Source organism: Papilio xuthus, unplaced genomic scaffold (assembly GCF_000836235.2).
Source record: "Papilio xuthus unplaced genomic scaffold, Pxut_1.1 DF828952.1, whole genome shotgun sequence".
Lineage (NCBI taxonomy): Eukaryota > Metazoa > Arthropoda > Insecta > Lepidoptera > Papilionidae > Papilio > Papilio xuthus.
The window spans coordinates 7,120,174-7,130,788 of NW_013529697.1; the positions used below are offsets into that span (position 1 = coordinate 7,120,174).

General features: G+C 32.9%; 2 protein-coding genes across 6 annotated transcripts in view; one reads left to right on the forward strand and one right to left on the reverse strand.

Annotated features, from left to right (window-relative positions):
* chm (lysine acetyltransferase chameau) overlaps nucleotides 1-2,883 on the reverse strand; it is a 14,775-nt gene extending 11,892 nt beyond the window's left edge. Inside the window, exons 1-4 of the mRNA XM_013320102.1 lie at nucleotides 2,721-2,883; nucleotides 1,307-2,116; nucleotides 711-880; nucleotides 30-163 (exon numbers count right to left, since the gene is read on the reverse strand). Of these exons, the coding sequence (XP_013175556.1) occupies nucleotides 30-163; nucleotides 711-880; nucleotides 1,307-2,116; nucleotides 2,721-2,735 (1,129 nt within the window). The 5' untranslated portion in view covers nucleotides 2,736-2,883. The remainder of the gene's footprint in view (nucleotides 1-29; nucleotides 164-710; nucleotides 881-1,306; nucleotides 2,117-2,720) is intronic.
* Nucleotides 2,884-3,183: 300 nt separating this feature from the next.
* Tbc1d15-17 (TBC1 domain family member 15/17) lies at nucleotides 3,184-10,579 on the forward strand. Of its 5 annotated transcripts, none has more exons than XM_013324884.1 (10): nucleotides 3,184-3,376; nucleotides 3,898-4,090; nucleotides 4,487-4,906; nucleotides 5,561-5,732; nucleotides 6,191-6,287; nucleotides 6,510-6,926; nucleotides 7,274-7,461; nucleotides 7,709-7,835; nucleotides 8,003-8,334; nucleotides 9,658-10,579. In XM_013324884.1, the coding sequence occupies exons 1-9, from the start codon at nucleotides 3,335-3,337 to the stop codon at nucleotides 8,327-8,329; spliced, it is 1,983 nt and encodes a 660-aa protein (XP_013180338.1). In that variant the 5' UTR covers nucleotides 3,184-3,334; the 3' UTR covers nucleotides 8,330-8,334; nucleotides 9,658-10,579. The 5 variants fall into 5 exon arrangements, with proteins under 5 accessions (XP_013180338.1, XP_013180353.1, XP_013180346.1 ...); XM_013324899.1 differs by having other exon boundaries at nucleotides 8,003-8,246; XM_013324892.1 differs by having other exon boundaries at nucleotides 8,003-8,294; nucleotides 9,658-9,679.
* The last annotated feature ends 36 nt before the right edge of the window (nucleotides 10,580-10,615 follow it).

The window sequence follows — 10,615 nt, forward strand, 5'->3', positions numbered from 1 at the left end:
ATTCTAGCTACATATGTATACAACCTTACCCAAATGTCCTGTGGAGTCGCAGCCTCGGACAGGACAACATCGCTCTGAAGGCATGATGGGGGCTGTGTCCGCTACCACTGGGGAACGTGGTATAGCTGGGGGACGACCTTTTAGGTTCTTTTTTAGGTCTCGGCTGTTAAAATAAAGAAAATCATGAAAGCCTCATAATGTTAGTATAGTTATGAGTTAATCCCAACAGTCAATGGTCTCGGCAGCCAGTTACAAAATATATGTATATTTTCCAAATAAGGTTTAACCTCTAAAATAAAAAGTAATTACATATTTAAGCTCAATTCATAGTAACCTCATGATTCCAGTTAGCATGGTGTAAGAGTTTTTAATTACGTAAATTATTAAACTTCAAATTAAAAAAAAAAAACAAAGTGTGCCTATGGTCTACATCTGTGTTAAATTTCATCAAGATGGAAGTTTGTTAGAAGACACCTTCTAACAATCTTCCATCAAAACTCTCCGATTTATAATATTACTAGCTGTCGCCCGCGACTCTGTCCGCGTGTAATAAAAAAAACTAAATTAATGAGTGTCCTATGTGTTCTTCCAGCCTGTTCTATATGTATGCCACATTTCAATGTGAACCGATGAACCATTCTAGGTATATATAAACATCCATCCATCTAAACATTCACATTTACAATATTGGTAAGATTAATAGTACTTACTTTTTATCATTCTTATCATCTCCATCTGAATCAGTATCAGTGTGAACAGGTCTCACAGCAGTGGCCATTCTGTTTGCGCGCGCTGAGAACGACCTGGTCAACTTGCGAGGCACCGCGCCAAGAGCCGCAGATTCACCAGCCTCACAGCCTTTGGTAGCTACGTCTTGTTGCTGGAATAAATTATGTTATTCAAAATAACTGAACATTTCTTACGGTCGCACACATCCGTCTCTGACCTGATGATCTTGAAGTATGAACAACGCTCAGACAAGGACAACAACACTTTAGAGCGAGAAAAACTAATTGTGTTTCCATATGTTTGTCTCACTCTGAAGCAACTGCCAAGGGATGTTTTTAAGGTTCGAGCTTATGTCTAAATGAACCTTAAGCAAGGACCCAATGACCAAGCGGCCACACCGTTATCAACGATTAACTGGCTGAAAGTAACTGAATGACTAAACAGCGCCCTAAGTAAAGGCAGTTTGTCCAGTGCTTAATAGCCGCTAGTTAACTCCAATTATCAATTATTGTTTTATCTTCCTTTCTTAAAAATCAATATCTTCTACAAAACTGAATATAAGGTTATATTTTCTTACCTTACTAGTTGCAGTAGCAGGTTTCGTTTTAATTGCTTTTGCATTATCTTTCTTGGATGTTGGTTCACTATCACTCTCTGAAGACACAGATTCAATGGATGATTGACTGGATGAACAAGATGACGCGCTTTTATCTTCAACCGCTTTCTTTGCTGGTGGACCGCTATTTCTACTACTTCTACGTTTAGCATTCTCTTTTACAGTGGTATCTTCGGTGGCAGGGACCACAGGTTGTGTGGCTGGTGTTTCCTTCTCATCGCTCGACTTTCTTGTTACCTTTTTATTATTTGGGGACTCTTTTGCACTTGCTTTCAATTTGTCTTTGTTCTCAGATTCGGATTCTGAACTATTGTCTGGGGAAAATATGCTTTTCTTTTTCAAAGCATTATCAGATTTTATTTGAGATTTGGGTATAGTTTTCGAAATGGCTTTCGCTTTGGCACCTGTTGTGGTACGAGGGGCTGGTTTTGCTTTTGCAAGAACAGCAGCTGCTGCTTTAGGTTTGGCTGAAGCCCTACGTCTTGGTGGGGCGGCTTTTGGACTTGGTATTTTAGGTACTTCTTCTTCGCTTGATGAAGTCTTCGTCTTAGATGCTCGTCTTGGTTTCTGTTCTTCTTTCTTTTTGGCCTCTTCAGCTGGCTTCATAGGTGATTTAGGTGGTACTGTTGCTGCAGTTGCCGCTGGAGTCTCAGAAGTTGAGGAGTCTGAGTCAGAACTACTGGAACCTGACCCTGAGCTTGTTGAAGAGCTCCCACTGCTGCTGGAATCCGAGGTGGATCCAGAGCTACTATCCGTGCTACTGTTACTGACCTGGAAAAGTCAATATAGAGTGGTTTAATATTTAAAATAAAAAGTAGATTTGTGGGATTCTTGTTACATTTATCTGCAATAAAACATTATTTGCATAGACTTTAGACCTAAAATTTCTATGAGCTAACCTAAACTTGCTCGTTCTGGCTGAAATCAAATAGAGAAATTGTCATGCTTTAATTAAATATTGCAAACTGGTGATTAACATTTACTTATTGTTTACATATTTTTCATCTTACTATACCTATACACAGTTGTATATATTCCAAAATATAAATCTTTTTTAGGTTATGGTCCATAGCAACAACACAAAACTAATCACAAATGTTTCGTTAGTATTTTACAAAAACGATAATAAGCAGTGTGCAGTTATTGTAAATAAGTTGGTGAGTGAGTTATTATAAGTAAGAGGGTGGAAGTAATGTATTCAAGTTTATTTGTACAATTTTTAAGTATTCAGATTCATGGATTATTGACAATTGGCCTCATTTGTGAAATATATATTTTACATATGTTTGTTATTATGCACCACAAAAATACTCTTGGATCATGAAACACTTTTTTTAAGGAAATAATCAAATGATACTGAAAAATCAACACTTACGTCAAGATTCGTCATTTTAAATTAGTGAGTAGGGTAGTTGTGTTCAACAACGGTTTGGATTAATTGTCGTATTCCAGCGAGACAATTTTATGTTTTGTTTTTAAGTAACTGGATTTAAACAAAAATAAATACATAAACGGCGTCCACTGACCCAAATGCCAACAAACTTGACATTTGAATGACGTTGACGTTGACAATTTCTGCTTGACGTTGACGTGTTTTACTTTTCTGATGTTGTCATTTATTTGACACAGCGAATAAAAGTTTTATTAATTATTCAGTTCTTGGAATCTAAAAAAAGCATTATTTGTTTTAAAAAAATCTGTATCCAACGTATTAAACAATAATCTAGAAACAAATACATAAGGCGCTAATAATTTCTTGGTAATTAAAATTCGTAACTGAATATAGCAACCTTAGCAGTCTGTCTGCGATATTGCGATTTAATTCCAATAGATTTTTTACTCTTTTCCTTTTCCTTTTAACTGTGCTCCATTGTTTACCATTCACAAAAATAATAATATAAAATATGAATTTAAATTGGCAATAAGTGATTTAGCGAACTACATGAGTTTTTCATTTATGTTTTCTTCATTACATGTGTTGTAAACAAAATGTCTTCGAGTTCCGCTGAAGATATTCCTGAGCAGTGTAAAGTAAGTGACTTCTTCCTCAATAGAATTATTGTGTAGTTTTGCCACATAATTCTGACCTTGTAGTTTATCGGCGGTAGATCGATATGAACTTTAATTAGGAATATTTTTCATAACTTGGAAACTGCGTCACATCGTGTTAGTATTGTGGTTTATTTGTTTACCATTCGTCATCTTTCTAACTTTTGAAAATAACTATTTATAAATTTACATTATAATTTTGTAGCATGTATACTATACTTATCTTCAGCCAGAATAGTTGCTAAAATATAATTTTAAATTACCCCATCAAGAAGAAAATAAATATTTTGTAATACCCTCTTTGTTCATTGTGTTAAAAGCCAGTTAATTCATTATTAACTTAGTTAAAGTGTAATTCATAATTGAAGGTTTTTTTTTGTTGAATATACCTTTAAAGATTTCTCCACAATATAACTGTGTCAAATATCAAGTACATTGTTTCTCACTATTACCTTCAAAAGGTGTACAAAAGGTTTCTCTTCTCATATTTATTTAATTTCCAGGATCTATTTACCCAGGATGGAGTATTGCTTAAGTCATGTATTGGTCGTTCAATTAATGAGCTGAACTCTATTGGCATGCTCTGTATTGTTCAGAATGCTGATAGTACTAAATGCGTAGAATGGAGACCGAATGATTTGATCACAATTGACTCGGACACGCAGGATCAGGAGTGGGCAGTTGTTAACACTATTGGTAAGAAAAAAAAATTATATAACAAATACTTAATTTATATTAATATAGTAGTTGCCCATGACTTTGGATGGAAATAAAAAATCTAATAATAAATATAGCCTATATTTTCCACCCCATGCCTGTCTATTCTTTTAGACTTTATCCATACTAAATTTTGTTGAGATTGGTTGTGCCGATTTGGAAATACCTTCTAAGAAACATCTATTCATTCATACATCTAAATTTTATAATATTAGTAAGATGTACAAAAACTTCTTAATATTTTTAAGCAATTAAATTTTCGGTTGTATTCTTTTTTTTTAAACAATATGATTGTTCCAATTAGAATATTAATTTTGTTAACTCAGTAAGAATTTTTGCTTTGATGTTTAAAAAAATGCATGTCTTATATATCAGGTCGTCGTCAACGAACTTTAAGTGGAAATATGACATCAGATTATGCAACACTCCGAGCTCGAATAATAAAGATACCGTTGAGCGAATTAAAAACATTCCGTGTCTCTAGAAACAATCAGCAGATGCAATTCTCAACAAAACCTGGCGTTTGGCAGATGTCCTTTTATTTCCAACATGGGAACGCAGAAATCTTTGTAGCATACCTAAAGAATCACGTCAAAACAGCAAAAGCAAGAAATGATAAAAATACATACATAGTTGTGGAACCAAACAGAGAAACTCAAGTTTTGAATAAGTCATTTGCGGAATTGGATATTTTTACTGAGAATCCTACCGATGTTGTTTGGAGTTTGGTATCAAATTTGAGACAAAGACCTTATGAAACTACCATGGAGGCTTTTTCAAAACTCACTGATATCGGTATGTATATAATTTACTATTTATTTTTTCATATTATATGAAGTATTTCTTAAAAAAACTAAGTTGCCAGGACATTTATCCATATAGGTTTTGTATAAAATAGCAAATTGAAAGATGTTTTTTGTGGGCCTTTTTGTTTATTGGGGCTTGTGTAATTAATATTTTTTGTTTAATTGCAACACTGTACAGAAAGTGCTAGTGGTGAGTGTTATCTGAGATTATATAGAAAACAGCATTATAATATTTGAGGCTATGTAAAATTGTTTTATATTAGAATACTACATAACCCTAGTTGCATATGACTTAGAACTTATGTCATAAACCATATAGAGTAGGTACATACATATTATGGTAGCTTAAATTTGAATATCATTATAATAGTTAATGTTAACCAAAACTTATACATAATTTTTAGCATTTTATTTTACCTTATCCACGCCACGATTCATGATTACCATTGATCATAGTATATATAGAAAAGTATATATAGAATTAAGAAAAAAACATCTTATTATTTACTTTTACCCACCATTTTTTATATACAATGGAATGGCACATTCATACTTATATAATTTATAATTTAGTATCTTATCTTATCATATCTTTTATAATTTAGTATTCCATTAACTTTAAAATTTATGTATCAAATTTCAGTATACTACGGTAATGAGGCTATGAACGGCAAAAGGGATGTGTCAGAAGAAGTAGCAGATCTGCTGACAAAGAGCATGAGTGCAATGGAGGATAGTACAGCGGTCACCAGGAGTGATGAATACGAAGTCATCAGTGTGAAACCCACTTTACCACCAAGACCTTGTATACCCAGGTACGCTTGTTAAGCTTAATTTTTTTTCTAGTAATGTAAGTCGGAAAATAATATAGTAAGCAGTACAGAAAGCAGAAAAAAACTAAGCTGATTGTTCCTTTTATAAGAAAAGGTGGCTAAGGAGCAATGGAAATACCAAGAATTTGCAGTACCAGAAGAATAGCAGATGCGTTGCCGGCCTTTGAGATGAAACACTCAAATCTTGAATGACCCTAAGTAGCATTCTAGTCACCGAGCAATCTTGGAAGTTACTTGTTTATAACTTGTCTAGGCGAAGAGGTTCCCTCTGTTGAAATTTTCAAACACTAATGTGAACCATTGGTTAATTAATATTCTGTATATTGTAAGATTGTCATCTATATTTGTAATGCTAAGTTACTTTAGCTATACAGGATGTTCTGGAACTCTTAAAACTATCCATCAATATGTTAATATAAAGACCTGTATTTTTATTTCAGAGGCACACCATTATCAACGGAGAAATGGGATGGCTTGCAGGACACTGATGGTCGAGTGACAGAAGTGGAGGGAGTCAAACAACTTATATTTAGAGGGGTTTGTACACCTTTTTTTATAATTACTTGCTGTCGCCTGTAATAACGTAATTATTAGAGTATTCTCCTAGGGTATGTTCTAAATCTATGCCGAATTTCATCGAGATCCATGCAGCCGTTCTGGAGATACCTTCTAATAAACATCCATCCATACATCCAAACATTCGCATTTATAATATTAATAAGATTATTGATTATTAACAATCTATACTATTGCTTCCAGGGTGTAGCACATTCCATACGTCCTTCAGTTTGGAAATATTTATTAGATTATTATCCATGGACAATGACCCATTCGGAGATAAAAAATCTACAAAGACGTAAGACGGAGGAATATTTCTCTATGAAGTTGCAATGGAGGTCAATGACCGAAGGACAAGAGTCGAGGTTCTCAGAGTATAGAGAGAGGAAGAGTTTAGTTGAGAAAGATGTGAATAGAACGGACCGGACCCATCCATTTTATGCGGGAGAGAATAATCCAAATTTAATTGTGTTGCAAGATATATTAATGACATATGTCATGTATAATTTTGATTTAGGTTATGTGCAAGGAATGAGCGATATTTTGGCGCCATTATTATTATTGTTAGGTAATGAAGTGGATAGCTTTTGGTGCTTTGCCGGTTTCATGGAGAAAATTGTAAGTAGAAATTAATTCTTATTCTACTTTTCATAGAATCTTTGCACTAAAAATGTACCTTAAGGAACAATGGTAGGTGTTACTACCAATTTACACACCACAACAAATCATCCTTGATCTTTAGATGTGTGAGGTACGATATAACACATGGTTGTATTCCTATATTTTATGTGAGGTTTAAAAGACCTCATGACCTCATGTGTTGTGGTCATGAGGTCTTTTTTCCTCTATAAAATTAATTTTAATTTGTCTGTATTATAGTCATGTGAGTCTAAATATTTCTCTCTTTATATAAAAAAAAATATCCAGTGCGAACAGTTGTAAGTGATAAGTTTAAAAAATTTCAGGCCCCTAACTTTGACATGGACCAGGCGGGCATGAAGCAGCAGCTGCTGCACCTCCAGCAGCTGCTGACGTTCGCCAGCCCCGAGCTAGCGCAGCATCTGGCACAGAAGGACTCAGGGAACATGTATTTCTGCTTCCGATGGCTACTTGTGTGGTTTAAACGGGAATTCTCGCATAGGGATATTATGAGGTCTGTTTTATTATGTATCTCAAAGACTACTAAATACATGTGATAATTATATTTTAAGGTTAAAAAAAACAGTGAACTAAAATTTTCGCTTCATTTTCGTTACAAAAATATATGTCAAATGTTGAATATTATATATTAAAATTTTTGATAATTAAAAAAAACAATTTAGTTTAACATTAAGTAAAGATATAATGAATTTTAAACGCTTTTAATTTTTTTAACACAAAATAATTTTTTCATTTTACAGGCTATGGGAAGTGCTCTGGACAGGGTTGCCATGCGCTAATTTCCATCTATTTATATGTGTTGCCATACTCGACACGGAGAAAGATATTTTAATAGGCAAGGATTATGGATTTACTGAAGTTTTAAAAGTAAGTTTTTTTATTTAATTTAAAAAGCATCAAATATTTTCATACCTATTTACATCCGGTTATAGATACTAGACTGCTAATGTCTATTTTTTTTTTATTTGTACAATTTAGTGGCCAATCATAATAATAAACAGAGTACTGGCAAGAAATAATATTATTTTTTTCAGCATGTCAATGACTTATCAATGAGGTTGGATGTAGACAAAATTCTGAGCACAGCGGAAGGCATTTACCATCAAATAGTATCCGCACCTCACTTAACAGACCAGATCCGAGTCATACTAGGTCTACCTACCATCGGAAGATCACATACAGAAGACAGTCACTCCGACACAGAAGATAAAGAAGCTAGTCCCAAAGCAGAATGTTCTAGGACGAATGAAGCTTCCAGGAGTAATACTACCACAAATGGTAATGGCACAAACCAACGAGTCCTCTTTGCACCGGAAGCAGACGAAGTTATGTATCAGATAGGCCTTGATATGAATTTCTGAGAGCGGTGATTATTACTGTCTCTGATTATATATGTATATATTTTTGTATGTGTGAGCTTTGTATGACATTTTGAACAATTCACAATATATATATCGGCTATGTAAATTTTCATATTAGCTTTCGCCCGTGACTCTGTCCGTGCAAAATAAGAATAAAAGATAATTGGTAGCAGTAGCCTATGTGTTCTTCTAGACTATGGTCTACATTCATGCCAAATTTCATCGAGATCCGTTGAGCAATTCTGGAGATACCTTTAAACAAACATCCATCCATCCATCTAAATATTCGCATTTATAATAGTAATATTAAAGTGCAATCAATTTCAAATTAATTAAATTAAACATATTTTAAATTTCAATTAAATTAAAAAATAATAATTCTTTGTAAATCGTTTTTTGTTGTGAATTGTTCGATTTCTTGCATGACTTGTGTTCAAATATAAATATGTGTTATCTGTAGTTCTTTCCTATTATATCCACAGTAGTTCATCTTTGTAGAATTTTTAGTGTTTGAAATTTCTAATATTTAAATTGATATTATTTTGTGCACTTTGTAAATAAAATTAACTAACATAGCTCGTATTTTTATGATGATTAATTTGTAAATGTAATAAACACAATTTTGTAAGAAAAATTTTGTATAGTTTAAGCTAGTTTCAAAGCATAAAAATTAAGAGACCAAATTCTTAGAAGCCAAAGGACTGAAAAGGGGACTTCTGTGTAGTAGTATTCATAATATGCCATCTTTTAGTACAAACAGTAGATTAAAAAAAAAAGTTTTTATTCTATACAGTTTGTTTTGATATATTAATTAGATAACCCAATGAACTATGTAGTACATATAATTTAGTATTTATTGCTATTATATGTTTTTCACAATTAAAATAAAAAAAAAATTTTTTTTATAGTACGATAGATTTATCTGGCCTGGTGAGCACAATTCAAACTATATAAAAACGGCTAAAACACTGACGTATATTTGTCCGGTGGCGACACCGACTAGTTTCGAGCCCAACGGGGGCTTCAACAGGGTGAGTGGGACTGTATTGGTGTACTTTGGTGCAACTGGCAGTGTGAGTGTTTTAGCCGTTTTTATATAAGTTTATTGTCTAAGGAAAGTTTGAATAATTTAATAGCCATTTTGTTATTTGTGTCTTATACTTTGTTTATATTTACTGACATGACTAATCAATAGCACCGCTTTGCTTACTGGACCTTATAAGTTTATGGAATTATATTTAATTTTGTAATTATGTAGATAGCAAGTTTTTTTTTTGCTTTTTCTTTGTGAAGATGACATTAAAGTAATATATTATTTTCTATTGCAGGTTACACTCGAATATAATGGTATACAAATATCCGTTGTAACGAAAACAGTGTGGGCCTTACTCGCCTAGTGCAGGTGTAAATGTTTGTATATAAAATTATATATAACACAAAGGTCAATACAAACAGAGTGATATTTTTTTCTACTTTTCTATAGCAAGCTTTATAAAAAAAAATTATAACAACACCAGTGGCATGTTGGACAGAGTTTATATGTAAAGAAAATAGCTAAAAGCACTCTTTCTTGTCTTTAAATCCTTGCCAATGTTGAATTTTTGAATGCCTCGTTTATATTGTGCCAGTACAGTAGGACTGTAGTGCTTGAAGCCAGCACTGGCTTAATGTAAAACACTCCATGCGAAGCCAGCGTCACTATCGTAATTTAAACACTGACTTGCTCCTGATAGATAATACCAAGCCAGCGCGACTGTCCGACTGTACTGGAATAAGGAAAACCAGGTATTTAAAAAATTTCTCATTGTTTTTTTTGTCGATTTCGTAATTCATCGTCAATTATAGGTCATTTATTGTTTACTGTTACTTATTGATTTAAAAATAAATGCAACGAAGTATAGATTATAATTGGTGTTGTTTTTACTATTTTTTTTATTACATCCCACTGCTAGATATTAATTTTTAAAAGAGATTATATTATTATTAACCTTTTAAGTGCCACAGAGTTTTTTTGCGGTTAAATCATAATGGCTTGGAATGTCTCAACTTGAAGTCCTAAGGATATACAAAGTAAGTTTCTATTTGCACTGACAAAATTGTGATAGCATAAGATAATGTTTTATAGAATAATGTATGTATTTAGAGAATTAAATGTGGTGCAATTTTGTCAATTTACAAATCAAATGCAGGTTGTAATTTTATATTATGGCTTTATTTATTTTCATGGATGGAGTTAAAAATTTTATTAGTCTCGATTTTTTTTATATTCTTTTTAAATATTTTTTT

What these genes read in the sequence shown, in the direction of transcription:
- Tbc1d15-17 (XM_013324884.1), top strand. Translation starts at nt 3,335, where the DNA reads ATGTCTTCGAGTTCCGCTGAAGATATTCCTGAGCAGTGTAAA. An exon ending in CCAAGACCTTGTATACCCAG is followed by an intron (nt 5,733 to 6,190) that starts GTACGCTTGTTA and finishes TTTTTATTTCAG; the next exon opens with AGGCACACCATTATCAACGG. An exon ending in CCGGTTTCATGGAGAAAATT is followed by an intron (nt 6,927 to 7,273) that starts GTAAGTAGAAAT and finishes AAAAAATTTCAG; the next exon opens with GCCCCTAACTTTGACATGGA.